This window comes from Natator depressus, chromosome 4 (assembly GCF_965152275.1).
Source record: "Natator depressus isolate rNatDep1 chromosome 4, rNatDep2.hap1, whole genome shotgun sequence".
NCBI lineage: Eukaryota > Metazoa > Chordata > Testudines > Cheloniidae > Natator > Natator depressus.
Window position 1 is genome coordinate 91,806,876 of NC_134237.1, and position 19,673 is coordinate 91,826,548.

The 19,673-nt window shown below is 39.9% G+C and overlaps 1 protein-coding gene across 6 annotated transcripts in view; it reads left to right on the plus strand.

Annotated features, from left to right (window-relative positions):
* The window catches only part of CORIN (corin, serine peptidase), a 311,181-nt gene that overhangs the window by 29,993 nt on the left and 261,515 nt on the right, over nt 1–19,673 (plus strand). For all 6 annotated transcript variants that reach the window (XM_074951457.1, XM_074951456.1, XM_074951458.1 and 3 more), the window contains exon 2: nt 14,414–14,555. In XM_074951457.1, coding sequence (XP_074807558.1) covers nt 14,414–14,555 — 142 coding nt within the window. The remainder of the gene's footprint in view (nt 1–14,413; nt 14,556–19,673) is intronic.

Below are 19,673 nucleotides of genomic sequence, written 5' to 3' on the forward strand. Positions count from 1 at the left end.
CAGTCTACTGTACAACTAGTTACCGCCCACATATTAATGGCTTTGATCAAATTCTTCAAGTTGTTTTGTCCTTAAAGTGGTTTTTATTAACCTGTAATAGTCTTTCTTTGACTTATGTTGAACTCAAACAGTTCCCTGATTCCAAGGTACTTGTAGGGGCCATGCTGAGAGATCTTGGATAGTATCTTCATTAACTTGTATGTTATCTGATTGTACAAGTTTGCCCCTCTTCTGATGCACATTTAGTCAAGCCAACTAGTAGCTTTATATCTTCACTAAACTTTTCTACATGTCATCAATCTCTGTATCTCCTTTTGTGGCTGTCCCCCATGTAGTTTCAGATCATCCACGTACAACAATTGGTTAACTGGTTGTTGCTCTTTGCTGATCTGCAATTTATATCCTTGAACATCCAGCAGCAACATTGCTATCCTGAAAAGCGTTGGTGATAAGGAATCCTCTTGAAAGATTTTCTTTTTCAATTTGGTTCTCATCAGAGTCCCTTCCAGATAGAGTCAAGTAGGAAGGTGGGAAACTACAGCATGAGTCCACCCAATTTAGGCTTAGTCAATTTTCTCCTTTATTTATACATTTTCAGACTGAATTGTTGTCACTTATATTTTCTGGTTATAAACATATGACATACAATAAGACAGATAAGATGGAACAGGTAGGGGCCCAAATTACCAAGTTCTGGGGTACTGGGAAGCTCTCCAAGATGGTTGTCTCAGTCTCTGGACTGGGTCCTCCAACTTGGGCCTTCGTTCACTTTTCCTTTTTATACATTAATTTATCCTTCTATATCATCTAACATTTCATGTACCCAGGAGTACATTTACTCAGTCTTTCATAATTTGATGTTGTTACAAGTCCTTAACATTATATCAACTATACTTTTACCATTTAACATACATTGTCATAAACCATTAACATTTAACTAACAAAATGTAACACTTCTTTTCTACCATTCAGCTGTTTTCTTCATATTTTAATATCTTAGTTCAGTATACATGTAACATCCTAAATTATTCATTAACATAACCTTTATTTTTCTTATTTGAATAGGAAAGTTATGCAGAACAACATGCCCTAACATCAGCATATTCTTAACTTTTTCAAGCGACTTTTTGCTCTATGTTGAGCACCATGTTTGTAAATCACATACAAGCCTTGTTAGCAATTTTGCCTGTTGCATTTTGAGGGGCTTTATTCACTTTAGGGCCTAGATGTTTATTTTTTCCCCAACAGAATGTTCCTGTTGTTAACCATAGATCGCTGCAGAAAGGAAACGATCTTTGGATGAATCTTGTGCATTTTCAATGTCTTGATGATCCATGAATGTCATATGCTTTTTGGCAGTTTATCCACACTATCTCTAAATTTTTCATTTTGTTTTGTATCTTCTGTGATTCTCTTGTAAAGCCTGATGTGATCTTTTGTCCCTTGAATGTTTACCTTTTTGCTCAGGAAGCAGCATTCCATGCGAGCTAGCACTATCTGGATCTTCTTTGCCAAAATTGCTGTTAGAAGTTTCCACATAGTTGGTAAACACATGATTGGCCTGTAATTCATAGGATCACTGTGTCCTTCTTTCTGTTTTTGCATGAGGATGATTCTCCCTGTCACTATCCATCCTGGGCATCTGTTCTTCAAACATTTATTAAGTTATTCAAATAAACAATCATGGAGAGTTGTTAGGTGTTTCAGCCAGAATCCATGCACCCCAGCTGTCTGGGTGCTTTCCAATTTTTCATTCCTCTCTGTACCTCATCTATTTCTTTCTTTGATATTCCTGCATCGTCTTCTATTGTGTGGTTTTTTAATTTTTCACATTTTTAATCCAGCCCTCTGTCTGATTATGTTGTACATTCTCATACCAGATTTCCTTCCAGTAGCTTCCACATTACTTACTGGCTTTCTATTTTTTCTGATTTTCCTATTCCGCTTTTAATGCCCATCAGATCAAAGAATCTCTTAGGGTCTCTCATGAAGAGTCTGTTCTCTGTCTGATACTGAGCGCTTTGTGCTGAATATCTTTCAAGTCTTTGACTAAGTGTGATCCCTTTCTGTTTACATTGTTCCTTCACAACACTCGCATCCCTTTCATTCAGCTGATATTTCATCTCCAGGGTTGTTCGCTTCTGTCTTCTCTTCAAATGATGTTTCTTAAATTCACCCAATAGGCTGATATCTTGATGTTAAAGCTTAATCTTATCATCATCATCTTGGAAACCTCACCCGGCCCGGACACGGAAAGGATTGACAGATTGATAGCTCTTTCTCGATTCTGTGGGTGGTGGTGCATGGCCGTTCTTAGTTGGTGGAGCGATTTGTCTGGTTAATTACTATTAGTGTTACTGTAGTGCCTAAGACCCCCTAATCATGGTCCAGGACATCATTGTGCTAGGTTTGGTGCAAATGTACAACAAAGTCAGACACCTTTACCTTTCAGAGGGGTAGCCGTGTTAGTCTGTATCCGCAAAAACAATGAGTCTTTGTGGCACCTTAGAGACTAACAAATTTATTTGGGCATAAGTATATAACCCACTTCATTAGATGCATGGAGTGGAAAATACAGTAAGCAGGTATAAATATACAGCACATGAAAAGATGGGAGTTGCCTTACCAAGTGGGGAGTCAGTGCTAATGAGGCCAATTCAATTAGGGTGGATGTAGCCCATTCCCAACAGTTGACAAGAAGGGGTGAATATCAACAGAGGGAAAATTACTTTTTGTAGCACTAACGAGGCCTCTCTAAGGTGCCACAAGGACTCCTCATTGTTTTTACACCTTTACCTGCAGCTATTACAGACAAAGAGCCTAGAATTTGAGTTAGTTTGTCACCAATTCAAGTACTTTGTAGGCCAAAATTGTGTTGAAAATTCAGCAAGATCAGGTTGTAAGACTTTTGAAGCATCCATGACTATCTGTCTAACTGCAAGTTACTCTGACTCCTACAATTTATTGATTCCATGACACACATGCATTGTACAGTTTTGAGGAAATCATACTTAACAAATAATTGCACTTTGTGATAAAAGGTGTTCAGCAGTGCTTTCCTTGAGAGGAAAACCAATTCCCAAGTTCTCTGATAAATGTCCTCTTTATTCCTTCTCCATTATAAATTTTGGAAAGGGCCGAGTAATTGGATTTTATGGAAATTAGGAGATATGCCTGGCTCACAGTATAAAACGTATGGAGATCATGATAGTCATCAGTACAACCTGGCGCTATTTACCATGGAGACTGCCACACTGAGCTGTATAACTAGGTATAGTGATTCTAATTCTAGCCTACACTATGGGATTATAAACCAGTTAGTCTAACCTTGATACCTGGAAAGATACTGAAACAAATTATTAAACAATCAGTTTGTAAGCACCTAGAAGATAATAAGGCAATAAGTAATAGTCAACGTGTATTTGTCGAGAACAAATCATGCCAGATCAACCTAATTTTCTTCTTTGACAGGGTTACTGGCCTAGTGGATGGATGGGGGGAGGAGGGGGAAAGAAGAGTAGTAGACGTGATATATCCTTATTTTAGTAAGTCTTTTGACACAGTCCCACATGACATTCTCACAAGCAAACTAAAGAAATGTAGATGAACTAAGGTGAGTGCATAACTAATTGAAAGACTGTTAAATGGTTCACTGTCAAACTGGGAGGATGTATCTAGTGGGGTCCCACAGGGGTCTGTCTTGGGTCCAGTGCTTTTCAACATATTCATTCATGACTTGCATAATGGAGTGGAAAGTATGCTTATAAAATGTGTGGATGACACCAAGCTGGGAGGAGTTGCAAGCATTTTGGCGGACAGATTAGGATTCAAAATGACATTGATAAATTGGAGAATTGGCCTGAAATAAACAAGATGAAATTCAATAAAGACAAGTACAAAGCTCTGCACTTAGGAAGGAAAAATCAAATGCACTACTACAAAATGAGGAAAACCTGGCTAGGCAGTAGTACCGCAGAAAAAAGATCTGGGATTATAGTGGGTAACAAATTGAATATGAGCCAACCAATTTGATGCAGTTGCAAAAAGTTAATATAATTCTGGGGTGTATTAACAGGAGTGTTGTATGTAAGACATGGGAGGTAATTGTTCTATCCAGCACTAGTGAGGCCTCAGGTGGAGTATTGTATCCTCTTTTGGGCTGCACACTTTAAGAAAGATGTGGACAAATTGGAGAAAATCCAGAGGAAAGCAGCAAAAATGATAAAAGGTTTAGAAAATGTGATCTATGAGGAAGGGTAAAAAACTGGGTATTTTTAGTCTCTAAAAGAAGGCTGAGGAGGGGCCTGATCAAAGAGGACAGTGATCGGTTGTTCTCTATGTCCATTGAAGGTAGGACAAGAAGGAATCAGCTTAATCTGCAGCAAGGGAGATTTAGGTTAGATATCAGTAAAAACTGCCAAATTATGAGCATAGTTAAACACTGGAATAGACTTCCAAGGGAGGTTATGGAATCCCTATCATTGGAGGTTTTGAGGAAGAAGTGGGATAAACACCTGTAAGGGATGGTCTAGGTTTACTTGGTCCTGCCTTAGCACAGGGGGCTGGATTAGACCTCTCAAGGTCCCTTCCAGCCATACATTTCTATGATTCTGTCTTGCACTATGGCTATACTACGCTACCAACTCATTGTTGAAAAGGAGCAGTTAAAATAGTGGAACCAGTGCAGAGATATTACTCCTGGAAAAGGGGGTTTCCCAGGGGGCAGGGAATTGGCAGAACAGTTCTATGCCATCCACCCTCACAGCTCTCAGTGTAGAGCAATGATAGGGGGAGAGGTGCTGCATTCCTCAGGAGGGCTGCTCTAATTTATAATTAACTGCAGCAGCCTTCCTGAGGAATGTAGCACCTCTCCCCTACTACCTCTCTACACTGAGAGCTGTAAGGGTGGGTGGCATAAAGCTGTTCTGACTTTATCTACATTGGAGACCAGATTAAACCAGTGCTCTGCTGGATACCCAGAAACCAAGGAAACTAAAAAGAGGGCAAATAGCCATCTTCCTCCCAGCCCTTTGCCCTATTTCATCCTGAGCTGTGCTGAGTTTAGCTTAGCTTCAGGTCAGATTTGAGGCCTGTAGTTTGAATTTTAATAACTTTCTGATTTCTAAATCAAGCCTTGGCATACATGCAGTATATTTGGGGTTTCTTTAGGTTTTTGTAAACATAAAATAGGTACTTACCTAAAGCTCTAAGAAGGCACTTACCATATATTAAACATACAGAAATACAGCAGCCTCTCCCCAAACCAGAAGGTAATGAAAAGAAACAGACTATAGCCACAGACTCCAGCCTCAGTGAGCACTTCCCAGCCGTCAGCTCACCTCTTCCTCAATAACAACCTGGGAAAATCAATGGTCCTACACTGTTCTCTGACCAAACTGTGGGGTGGAGTGCAGTTGGAGTTAATTCCAAAGTCTAAGGTCCCACAAAGAATAGCATACCAGCAGCTACCTCCCTTTTAAAAGGAGGGAGCTCCGGTTTGATTGCCTTTTCTCACAACAGGTGTAGCAGTATGGCATGGGGAGAGGGCCTGTCCCTTAAACAGGAAGATCCCAAGCCAGTTAGGACTTTATAGGTCAATATTAACACTCTAAGCTCAATTTGGTGATCCACAGGCTGCCTGTGCGGATCACAGAGCACTCTTGTTACGTGCTGGTGGTGGGAAACTACTTAACGAGCAAGCTACTGCCTTCTGAACTATTTTACATTTCTGAGTTGATTAAAGGTGTAGCCCTGTGTAGTGTACATTGCAGTTATGTAATCTTGAGGTGACAAAGGCATGAAAAATTGATGGCTAAGTTGAACATATGTTCTAACCCATGGAGTGGCCCCCAATCTTGCTCCCTGGCTGGAGTGCCGGAGTGGGGCAAGCCCCAGACCCCGCTCCCTAGTGGGAGCTCAAGGGCTAGATTAAAATGGCTGGCGGGTTGGATTTGGCCAGCAGGCCGTAGTTGCGGACCCCTGCTCTAACACATAGTGAACACTGTATCACTCAAATGTCCCTCATCATAGTCCCAAAGTTACCTCTGTGACAAACACATTTGTTGAAAATTGTTTACATCAGAAATAAAGAATTTTGAAACTGAGGTTACGGGAAAAATATTTCAACTGAAGGAATGACTCCCACAGCATTCTGATTTTTTTGATGTCCCCCATTCTGCATCTTTCTTGTGCATTGTCCCCCACATTTGGTTCACAGTGGGCTGAGACCAGATGCAGGCAAAGTAGCAGAATGGGACAGAATAAGCCTTTCCCACTTGAGAGAGCCAGATGCGCTGTGGACAGTGGGGATTAAAGGAGTGTTTTGGCTATCATCAGACTAAGTTTTTCTTGTAGACTGAATTAAAATTAGCTCATGCTTATTGCAAGTTTTATTTTCTTTATAGCAATCAATACAGGAAGAATGGAGCTCAGCTAAGTAGCAGTTAATAGCAGTTCAGTAGGAGAGAATGTTTTAGCCTGCAGTTTGATGTTTTAAGCATGCTATATTTTCACAGCTGACACCTGTTTTGATATGGAAACTGATTAGGTTAAAGAAAAATGATTTTTATTACCGCACAAAATGAAGGTTAAGTTTTCAGACTACCAGTGAGCCCATAACTTAATTGAAAGAAACCCTCATTGGATCAACTTTTTATGACTCTTTGGTATTGTCATTACGAGTCTATATCTGTCTTATTTATACAGGGAAGTTTATGTACTCTCATGCTACAGGAGGTATTTACAGTACTACTTCTTGCTACAACACCCTGTCCACCAGGTCAGCAATAGTTAAACAACATAACTTTGATCAGGACATGCAGGAGAAATAAACGCAGGCATAGTGATAAATTTTAAAGTGGAAGGCTGCAACTTTATTAGCTGTAGTGTGGGGAGAGACACCAAAACAAAACCAGGCATTTATTTGGGTCCAGCTTCAGCGTTAAATGGTCTCCCTGTCAAATAACCAATATTCAGGGTCAGCCCCCTTCATCCTCACCGCTAGGATTCAGCCCATCCCCCAGCCTTCTCACCCTTTTCTCAGAAGGGGGAATGAATCATAGAATATCAGGGTTGGAAGGGACCTCAGGAGGTCATCTAGTCCAAGATGACCTGCTCAAAGCAGGACCGATCCCCGACTAAATCATCCCAGCCAGGGCTTTTTCAAGCCTGACCTTAAAAACTTCTAGGGAAGGAGATTCCACCACCTCCCTCCCTAGGTAACGCATTCCAGTGTTTCACCACCCTCCTAGTGAAAAAGTTTTTCCTAATATCCAACCTAAATCTCCCCCACTGCAACTTGAGACCATTACTCCTTGTTCTGTCATCTGCTACCACTGAGAACAGTCTAGAGCCATCCTCTTTGGAACCCCCTTTCAGGTAGTTGAAAGCAGCTATCAAATCCCCCCTCATTCTTCTCTTCTGAAGACTAAACATCCCCAGTTCCCTCAGCCTCTCCTCATAAGTCATGTGTTCCAGTCCCCTAATCATTTTTGTTGCCCTCCGCTGGACTCTTTCCAATTTTTCCACATCCTTCTTGTAGTGTGGGGCCCAAAACTGGACACAGTACTCCAGATGAGGCCTCACCAATGTCAAATAGAGGGGAACGATCACGTCCCTCGATCTGCTGCAATGCCCCTACTTATACATCCCAAAATGCCATTGGCCTTCTTGGCAACAAGGGCACACTGTTGACTCATATCCAACTTCTCGTCCACTGTAACCCCTAGGTCCTTTTCTGCAGAACTGCTGCCAAGCCATTCAGTCCCTAGTCTGTAGCGGTGCATTGGATTCTTCCGTCCTAAGTGCAGGACTCTGCACTTGTCCTTGTTGAACTTCATCAGATTTCTTTTGGCCCAATCCTCCAATTTGTCTAGGTCCCCCTGTATCCTATCCCTACCCTCCAGCGTATCTACCACTCCTCCCGTTTAGTGTCATCTGCAAACTTGCTGAGGGTGCAATCCACACCATCCTCCAGATCATTTATGAAGATATTGAACAAAACCGTCCCCAGGACCGACCCCTGGGGCACTCCACTTGATACCGGCTGCCAACTAGACATGGAGCCATTGATCACTACCCGTTGAGCCCGACAATCTAGCCAGATTTCTATCCACCTTATAGTCCATACTTTTTTAACTTGCTGGCAAGAATACTGTGGGAGACCATGTCAAAAGCTTTGCTAAAGTCAAGGAACAACACGTCCACTGCTTTCCCTTCATCCACAGAGCCAGTTATCTCGTCATAGAAGGCAATTAGATTAGTCAGGCATGACTTGTCCTTGGTGAATCCATGCTGACTGTTCCTGATCACTTTCCTCTCCTCTAAGTGCTTCAGAATTGATTCCTTGAGGACCTGCTCCATGATTTTCCAGGGACTGAGGTGAGGCTGACTGGCTTGTAGTTCCCAGGATCCTCCTCCTTCCCTTTTTAAAAGATGGGCACTACATTAGCCTTTTTCCAGTCGTCCGGGACTTCCCTCGATCACCATGAGTTTTCAAAGATAGTGGCCAATGGCTCTCCAATCACATCCGCCAACTCCTTTAGCACTCTCGGATGCAGCGCATCCGACCCCATGGACTTGTGCTCGTCCAGCTTTTCTAAATAGTCCCGAACCACTTCTTTCTCCACAGAGGGCTGGTCACCTTCTCCCCATGCTGTGCTGCCCAGTGCAGTAGTCTGGGAGCTGACCTTGTTGCCTCCCTCATTCAGTAAGGGGCCCACACTTTCCTTGACTTTCTTCTTGTTGCTAACTTACCTGAAGAAACCCTTCTTGTTACTCTTAACATCTCTTGCTAGCTGCAACTCCTGGTGTGATTTGGCCTTCCTGATTTCACTCGTGCAAGCCCGAGCAATATTTTTATACTCATCCCTGGTCATTTGTCCAATCTTCCACTTCTTGTAAGCTTCTTTTTTGTATTTAAGAGCAGCAAGGATTTCACTGTTAAGCCAAGGTACACATGAGGGTACACATGAAGAGTAGCTTAGTCTATGAAGAGTTAAGGTCTTTCTACAGGCCAGCAGGTTCCAACAATTTTCTCTTGGCTCTCTTGCTAATGTTTATCTTTGAGCCTCTTGACATCAGTGGACACTTGCCACAAATTGCAAAGAAATTACAAATGCACTTATAAATGTACAGCTTTTAAATCCCTGTCTTTACTCCTTATTAATCTAAAGCCAGGCCTCCAGGATAGTGCAAGGAAAGTGGAAAATAAATTGGACACCTTGTCAATTTTTCCCTGAAGGAAACATTCCATTTTGATTCTCAGAAACTATTGATCAGATCCACAGCAACCTAGAGACACAGCTCAAATTATACATCCATTATAGGGCAGGAAGGGTGGGGTAACAGGCAGCAATGGCAGCAGAATGGCTTCTGTATGCCCTGAAGGCTTCACATACAGAAATAAAGGGAGGATGGTATTCAAGACCATCAACTCTTTCCCTCCCCCAACCTGGATCTCCACATGTATTCTGAGTGGGAAGGCCCTGAGCAGTCAAGCTTGCCCCTCCCTTGACCCCTTCTCTCAGGACTCCAGGGTTTGTCTTTCCCCTATTGGTTCTATTGGATATATACCCCTTGTTGTGATGGGGGTGGCATTTATTCCTGAGGGTCAAGTAGTCGAAAGTTTTAACTTTAGGACAAATTTTGGTGCATGAATTGACTAGATTGCCTAGGTAGGTTGTGGAAGCTCCTTCGCTGGAGGTTTTCAAAAGGAGGCTGGATAGCCATCTGTCTTGGATGGCTCAGCCACAACAAATCATGCATATTGGCAGGGGGTTAGACTAGATGACCCTTGTAGTCCCTTCTGACCTTATGATTCTAATTTCTGGCCCAGCCCAAAGTTTGGGTGGTGGCAGGGAAGACAATGGCGTCAGGGATTCTATAATATAGCAAGTGGAATGCTTTTATAATTAACTCTATTGGACATAAGAACATAAAAATAGCCATACTGGGTCAGACCAATCCTCCATCTAGTCCAGTATTCTGTCTTCCGACAGTGGCCAATGCCAGGTGCTTCAGATGGAATGAAGAGAACATGCAATTATTGTGTGATCCATCCCCTGTCATCCACTCCCAGCTTTTGGAAGTCAGAGGTTAGGGATACCCAGAACATGGGGTTGCATCCTTGGCCATCTTGGCTAATAACCATTGATGGACCTATCCTCCATGAACTTATTTAATTCTTTTTTGACCCCTGCTATAGTTTTGGCCTTCACACCATCCCCGGGTAATAAGTTCCACAGGTTGACTGTGTGTTGTGTGAAGAAGTACTTCCTTTTGTTTGTTTGTTTTAAACCTGCTGCCTATTAATTTCATTGAGTGACCCCCTGGTTCTTGAGTTATGTGGAGGAGTAAATAACATTTCCTTATTCACTTTCTCCACACCATTCATGATTTTATTGACCTATCATATCTCCTCTTACTTGTCTCTTTTCGAAGCTGAAAAGGCCCAGTCTTTTTAATCAATATCCTCAAGTTTTCTCATTTGTGTTAGAGAATGGCCCTCCATCAGAACAACCTCTAGTTATTTCACATTTTCCATATATGTGGGTGAATAAAAAACATAAAGATGCTCAACTGAAAGAAAACAAGTTTATTGAGTTTATTCCTGATGATTCACTGATGGTAATGTTAAATTAGTCTAGTGTTTCTGCTTGAGTAATAAGAACTCCTTCTGCAAGAGGAAAAACAGAACAGTCCTTTTTAGTTGTTTTATAAATATTTGCTTTGCTGTTATCACTATGCTAGCAATTAAGGGTCTTTTATAAAATCATCTCTTCAGCATTCAATTCCTGGGCAGTCACTGGATGCAAATTTATATCTAATAATTCCGTAATATCCCATTAACATCTGTGAAAGTAGATTGTCAGTGAAATAGTTAGGATTTACTTTGGTTGCCTTTAGCAACTGAATTGTAATAAAGAAAATATCTAAAATATGTATTGGCAGTAGATAGATACGAAAACTATTAAATCAACATTTAAGATCTTTATAACCATTTTGACCATTACTGGTCATGCTTTTAAATATTTCTGATTCCTGTGATACATCTCTAGTACACAGATTCTTGCATACGATGGCTCACATAGATGTCAGTAGCACTCGGGAAATTGTCTCTCACAGAGACTGAGGAACACATGGTGAAGGGCTTTTAGAAGTTCATGTCTGCACTGGCATGACAGGTATGTCATAACATGTTTTAGGTCTCGCCTTACATGACTCTTCAGGCAACTGTACTATGGTGGCTGCAACTCTATTCTCATATTTTCACTTATATGCCACACAGCACAGAATAAAGAATTAAGATCTCATGTAGGACCAATGTTAAATCTCCTTTTCCCCACATGGAAGAGAATTGAAAATTAGTTAAGTAAATTGATGATCCTACACTGCTGGCTGTTTTCTCAGTTCTGTACGTGACTACAAAACTTTGTTATGATGTCTGATATTATATCTCCATTATTCTTATGCTCAGCATTTGGTACTGCCATGGGTCAGCATTTACACTGACTGCCAGTTACTTTTAGCAATTGGGCAATAGTTCCCACCATTGTCAGCTATACATGAAAGGTCCTTTATCTCCTGGAATAGCCTGCAGTGAAGGACTTTATTACTATTGGAATACTATTCCCTCTTTGCCAGGGGATGATGTTGTGAAGTCCAAAACTATAACAGCATTAAAAAAAGAACTAAATACATGTTCATGGAGAATTAGGTGTCCGTCAATGGTTATTAGCCAGGATGATTTCAATAGGCTTTGCCTGGGACTTAAAAACTGAAATGATTAGTTTTTGAAGTGCACTTGCTGAACATAAGACCGCAAGTTCTGCTCACGGACTCTCATTGGTGAAGAATCTTGTGCATACTGTGCAGTAGATACAACCTAAAGAGTGCATTGCAGTAATTTAGCTGAGAGGTCACAAAAGCCTGGATTCTGGTCTTAGTCCAGAAAAAAGATTGCAACTTCTGAATATTTTGGGGGTTAAAAAAGTACTCCTGGCAACTGATGAAACATTGGTTTCCATATTCAGTTTGTTGTGGCCTCTAAGTTGGGAGTCCTGTCAGCTCACTCGGGAAAACCATATCAAAAGCTATCAGTACCCCGGCCCCAAAGTGACAGCTTCAAATGCTCTCCTTGTCACGAAAGCAATATCTCTATCATCTGTAGCTTGACCTGCAACCTGAGCCAGACAATGCAACTGTGCTGAGACTGAATAACTGTGATAAGAAGAGGTAGCAATGCTTATTTGGGTATCATGAGTTACTGCTAATAGCTCAGGCTATGCTGCTGCCATATCAGTTTTCGATGTTACTTTAAACAGCAATGGTGACACAAGAAATCTGTGTGGGATTCCATACTGGAGGGTTCTCAGTGCAGATGAGTAACATTACCCAGTGATGTTCAAAAGAAATAAATGGAATCACAGTCATGAAATCCTGGTCATTTCCTCCTGTCCATACAATTTGGTCAACCGCAACTCATAATCAATCGTATCAAAAACAGATGATAGCTCCCATGTTATCTGGATGGAGAGTTGTCTCGCATCCATCTTGCACACCAGTATTGTTTGTGCCATTCTAGGCCTGGATGGATTGGATGATGCCAAAGAATCCTGTTCTAGATACTTGTCATCTGCAATCTTCTCAGCCACCTCCATAAAAGGGAGGGCTAAGCCTAGGACATAAATAAGTAAGACCTCTGTGTTAAGAAACAGTTTCTTAAGCAGCAGTCAAACTTTGGTTTATGTCAGACAATCTGGTATCCTGTTCTCCACAAAAAGGCATTTATAACAGAAACTGCCAGTGGGAGAACACTTAACCATTGGCATTTATATGGTGGGCAAAGATCCCAGCCATAGGTTATGGATTTCAGCTTCCCAGAGTCCCTTTCTATGTGTTTGGGGTAAGATACTGTCATGGTAATGGATGCATTTGTACTCTTGTGTCCTGTCACTGTCTCCCTCTATCAAGTGCAAAAGGGACAAACTTCAGTATGACTGGTTTCAGAGTAGCAGCTGTGTTAGTCTGTATCCACAAAAAAAACATGAGTACTTGTAGCACCTTAGAGACTAACAAATTTATTAGAGCATAAGCTTTCGAGGGCTACAGCCCACTTCATCGGATGCATAGCATGGAACGTATAGTAAGAAAATATATATAGATATATACAGATAAGTTGGAAGTTGCCATACAAACAGAGAGAGGCTAATTAGTTAAGATGAGATATTATCAGCAGGAGAAAAAAACTTTTGTAGTGATAATCAAGATGGCCTATTTAGACAGTTGACAAGAAGGTGTGAGGATACTTAACTTAGATTTTCCTGACAAAGAACTTAGATAATTGCTCATATCACTCAACTGATAAGTCAGCTTTAGGGGAGACGCAGTCTGAAATTAATAACTTTACCATACTATGACCTTATCAAATGCATGTTGTTCACCCTAGAGTCTTTCAAGCAAAAAAAAAAAAAAAAAAATTTGTAGAATTTTAAATTTTTTAAAACCAGGATTGTGTATGTACTCTTACAAAAATTGAATGACAACAAATCCACCTTTCCTGTTAAACATGTAAATAATTTGTTTTGTCTGTGTTTAAAAAGGACAGTATTTTTCTAGTAGACTGAAGCATAGGCCTGAATACAGTTCTGGCATATAAGGACTTTTTTTTCTGGGTACATCATGCATTCTAAAACTTGATCCTTCAAAGACTTTTGCACATGTTTAACTTTATGCACATTGAGTAGTTCCACTGAGTTCAGAAAATTCAACTTAAGATCCCTAGTCCTTCGTGTCCCCATTTGTAAAGTGGAAATAATATTTATCAGCTTCAGAGTGTGCAGTGAGGAATAATAACTTACAGTTTGTAAAGTGTGTTGAAGATGTAAAAGCATCATGGTGCTTAAGAGCTGAGTATTATTATTTAAAACAGGATTTATAACAGACTGACAGATTCCTTAATAATATATCCTTGAAAAGATGGAGTCAGTTATGCAGCCATTAATAACTGTTTTTTTAATGGACTGCTTTCTGCACATCTGGGTAAGGTGGGCAGAATTTAGCCTCTATTGTTTAAAATTTTGTATGTACTTTATGTCTCTCAAAATGCAATGATGTTCACTCAGCCTAACCATTTAAAAAGTTCAGCAAACAAGTTTCTGAAATGCTGGTGGTGGAGCTATACATTCTGACACATTGAAGAATGAGTTAAACATGTAACTTATGTGTACTGCTTATTTGTTGACAGGCCAGTTTAAATTTTTATATTACCTTTCATTCATGACCTAAATATATTTACGGCATATATTTCTGCAGTACTGCTGTTATGTGTATCAGATAACACTAGTCTTAAAATATACCATTGGAGTTTCCGAGTTACATCAGAATGATAAAACTGAACTCTTCTGTGTTTCAGGTCTTAGGAACAGATGAAGATAATATGGATGGTTGCTCTCAGAAGCTGGCTTCTGCCAAATACCTTCGACTTTTGCTACTAATACTGATTCCATGCATCTGTGCTCTCATCCTCCTATTGGTGATCCTGCTTACCTTTGTAGGTGAGTATTAGTCTTAACTAAAGAGAAAGAAGCTGAAATATAGTTGTATTTTAACAAGATGATACAAATAAGCACTATAAACTCACAGTGTAGTCTACTTGTAGAATGTAAACAAATGTCTTAGAACATCCACATAAAACTAAGTAAATTATGCTTTTTTTCAAGTTCTGCTGTGCTGCTTCAGTTGCAGAGAATACCTGATTTTGACTGTTTATGTTTAAAAATAATTAAAAAGTAATTGGGGGAAACAATTTTTGAGTCTCTGAAAATTAATTTTTGATATACTTGCTGCCTTGGACATACATTATATTGATTGTTTTCAATAGTAACTCTTACAAGCACTTTTTGATAAGTTTTTAAATATATATATTTTATATATGTGCGTGTGTATGAAATAAATATATTTCAATATCTCTAAGTGGCACAACCTATTGCTCCTTTACCATTACACACACCAATTTATAAACCTAATATCTATTTTCAGGAGAAAGTTAATGTACAAATAGCAATAAAACTTTCTGAACAGGTTACAAGATCTCCTCTCCTTCACCAATAAAATATAAGTGTTTTGTTATTAACTTTAAATACACATGATTTCAGAACCACAATCATATTTCACTGAAGATAGATTTGCAGATATACTTAATTTCTTAGTTACTCAGTCCATTAATTAATTGCAAGTTTGATGTGGAATTAACACATTAATGATTTATTAGAGAGCAACAATTTAAAAAAAGCCAGTTCTTGGTTACCTTCACAGCAAAGTTGACGTGCCTGCAATTAAATCATACCTGTGATGAGAGAGAAAGTAGATAGCACATTATATAACTTTTTGCTTTTAGTTGTGTACAGTACTGTAGGGTTGTAGTTGCTTGTGTACTTTTGGGGGTTTTTTTTTGCTCTTAAAGAATTTTTTTTTATTGAAATGCATTCAGTGGTTTAGCAGCATAGCTGTCTCTTATTTCAGTGCTGGATGATACTGCCTGCCTTTTTCACTTGAAGTATGTATCCATGAAACAGCGTTTTACTTCTCTTAGGGAGACTAAGGAATGTGCATTTTTCATAGAATCATAGAATCATAGAATATCAGGGTTGGAAGGGACCCCAGAAGGTCATCTAGTCCAACCCCCTGCTCGAAGCAGGACCAATTCCCAGTTAAATCATCCCAGCCAGGGCTTTGTCAAGCCTGACCTTAAAAACCTCTAAGGAAGGAGATTCTACCACCTCCCTAGGTAACGCATTCCAGTGTTTCACCACCCTCTTAGTGAAAAAGTTTTTCCTAATATCCAATCTAAACCTCCCCCATTGCAACTTGAGACCATTACTCCTCGTTCTGTCATCTGCTACCATTGAGAACAGTCTAGAGCCATCCTCTTTGGAACCCCCTTTCAGGTAGTTGAAAGCAGCTATCAAATCCCCCCTCATTCTTCTCTTCTGCAGACTAAACAATCCCAGCTCCCTCAGCCTCTCTTCGTAAGTCATGTGCTCTAGACCCCTAATCATTTTTGTTGCCCTTCGCTGGACTCTCTCCAATTTATCCACATCCTTCTTGTAGTGTGGGGCCCAAAACTGGACACAGTACTCCAGATGAGGTCTCACCAGTGTCGAATAGAGGGGAACGATCACGTCCCTCGATCTGCTCGCTATGCCCCTACTTATACATCCCAAAATGCCATTGGCCTTCTTGGCAACAAGGGCACACTGTTGACTCATATCCAGCTTCTCGTCCACTGTCACCCCTAGGTCCTTTTCCGCAGAACTGCTGCCTAGCCATTCGGTCCCTAGTCTGTAGCGGTGCATTGGATTCTTCCATCCTAAGTGCAGGACCCTGCACTTATCCTTATTGAACCTCATCAGATTTCTTTTGGCCCAATCCTCCAATTTGTCTAGGTCCTTCTGTATCCTATCCCTCCCCTCCAGCGTATCTACCACTCCTCCCAGTTTAGTATCATCTGCAAATTTGCTGAGAGTGCAATCCACACCATCCTCCAGATCATTTATGAAGATATTGAACAAAACCGGCCCCAGGACCGACCCCTGGGGCACTCCACTTGACACCGGCTGCCAACTAGACATGGAGCCATTGATCACTACCCGTTGAGCCCGACAATCTAGCCAGCTTTCTACCCACCTTATAGTGCATTCATCCAGCCCATACTTCCTTAACTTGCTGACAAGAATACTGTGGGAGACCGTGTCAAAAGCTTTGCTAAAGTCAAGAAACAATACATCCACTGCTTTCCCTTCATCCACAGAACCAGTAATCTCATCATAAAAGGCGATTAGATTAGTCAGGCATGACCTTCCCTTGGTGAATCCATGCTGACTGTTCCTGATCACTTTCCTCTCATGTAAGTGCTTCAGGATTTTTTGCCAATTCCAGAAAGATAGTAAAATATACAAAATTATTAGCTCTTTCCCTATTAAAAAATCAATCAGTCTAAAGAAATACCATACAATTGAAGCAGTTAGGATGTCTGGAAATAAAACTGAATCTGTATCCAGGTGACAGCTCTGCCTCTGCCAAATTCAAGTCACATTGAATCTTTATATTCATTTCAGTCTGTGGAGGATGATTTGCAACAAGACCCATAACGTCTGGTCTTCTCATTGTGCTTAGGATGGGTGGCCAGAATAAAAACCTAATGAATATGGTGATTGATAACTAAGTCTTGGGATCTATCTTTAAACTGAGAACAGACTGTAGTGGATTAAGATCATATAAGTCTGACAATTAGGAAATGTGATAACCCCCCACCCCCAGTTCATTTCCTGGTGTTTAGCATTCCATCTGAATCCTTTATATCCTTTGCCCTAGATTTTCACTATTAAATGAGAAAGTAGATGAAAAAAGGTAGGTGTGTTTTTCTGTCATACTCAATCTATTCCTTAGAAGAAAGTGTCTACATAATACATACTGAAATTGTACTGCAAAATGCCCAGGCAAAAGGGGCCTGATTCTGATCTTACTTAACCAGCATAAACCACTAAAATCAATGAAATTACACTAGTGTAAAACTAGTATATGTGTGAGGAGAATCAGACCCAATGTTATTGGTTAGGTCTAATGTATGGGACACCCATAAATCAGTAAAACTGTCTCCAGCATCCTTTCATATTATTCTGATTATTATTTATTATTCTTTTTTCCTAGAGCAATTAGAACAGCTTTAGTTTAAAGCACACTGATGACACAAGTAGACCTCTTTTCCAGGCTGTCTAGAAATAAATGGATAATTCTAAGGGCATCCTTAAAGTGTATGTGATGTCAGAATAATGTAATAGGCTACATCCAGGTCATTAACTCAAATTCAGATCAGATCAGTTTCCAGTGCTGTAAATCTGATATCTTTCACCAATTCTAGATTTGTGTGTTTTTTAAGGAATGAAAAAAAGCTTTTTTGTAATGGAAAGGACAAATCTTTTTAAGCTTCGTTAGTCTGTGCTCACATACTACACCCTGGTGCCCTAGAAAGAATAATAGATGCTTGAAGCATGAATGGAGAATTCCAATGTGTCATTTGGAACTTTACATTCTATTGCTGAAATTAACTTTCTCTTCTTAACTTTGGTTACTACATCCATTAGAAAATTGGGAACATTTTGGCTCCGTTTTGCGGGCAAAGAGTTTCATTTCTTATTGAAAACTTTTAGGAAAATGTTCTATTACTGCTGCTATTTTCAATTATTTTCATAAGATAAGGCAAGTACACACACGTATGGGCACACAATAGTATTGAACTGATATAAAATATTTCCATTCACCCTGCTAAATATACATGTACCAACCTTCTGACTTTCTCCTTATCCTAATGCAGACTTCTGGATAGGCTGTTCTCATCTTCCTAGTTCTGATGTAAAATAAATCTGGAATCCAGTATGAGGCAACTGGGGCTGTACAGCTCTATAGTCTAGTGATTTGAGGTATCCTACTTGAGACGCTCTAAAAAGCTGATGTTCAGAAAATGCTCAGCATTCACTCCCTGAAAATCAGGCCCCTCTAAGGTGTCTAAAGTAAGGTACCACAAATCACTAGTCACCCTTGAAAAATTGGGCCATGAAATTTTATTAATCTGTATGCAGAGAAGAAAAGGCAATGTAAGTAATGAACAAGGAGGTGCAAATTAATATGACTATCTGGCAAAATTATGTTAAAGTAATATAACAAGGGGCTTTTAAACTCCATACACAAAAGTCACACTTAGTTTAAAATCTCACTGCAGAAATAAGGAATATATTTCTCTGAAAGCTTTTGCATTCTTTTATATGCGTATGCTTCTTGATTCTGGTTGTTCTTCTATCCCTTACTTGCCAGAAAATATGGCACATTTCTGAACCTATCAAGAGGATGCTTTGTTCTTCTCATATGAAGTGGAAGCAGTGATCTCAGCTGCTGTTGAGGAAATTTGGCTTTCAGAACAAACCTGACACTCCTACTTTATTAAGTGGCTGGGTCATATCACAGAGGAGAGAAAGAGAGAGTGGGGATTGGGAATCCTCCTTCTTTAAGGGCCATAGGCTGGTTTGTGGACTGCCTAAATAATTAAACTTTGAAGGAAACAAAGGGATGGATTTTACAAGGTTCTAATCTCTTACAACTCCCCTTGATATTGATGGGCATTGAGAATAATCAGCACCTGATGAGATTGGACCCTAATTTCTTGCTCTCCTGACAGAGGCATAGTTGTGAGCTAGTTGTTAGAGGGAGTGTGGAGGTTCATAAAATGATCCATTAAGGCCACTTCATACAGTTTAAATTTGTCTGGGGTTACAAGCTACAGAGAAATCATATTATGGTGCATCATAGCCTACATAGTCTGCTGATATGTGATGGGGGAAAAGAGGCAGAAAGGGAAGACATTCTGAAAATTTCAGATGTCATAAAAATGAGAAATAAAATGAATGGGCTCAATTTAGAACAGCTCTCTGATTTCTGTGTGGCAGGGGGCAATCTCTAAACTAACTCTTGTTTAATAGTTATAAAAGGCACATCCCCTTTTTTATTTTATTTTTTAAAATTTTTTGTTAGGACATTACAGATTTTACTTACAAATGTGCTTACATTTTAAAATATGGTACGTGTTAAACTTACAGGGTTGTCTTCCTTTTAAAGAAAAG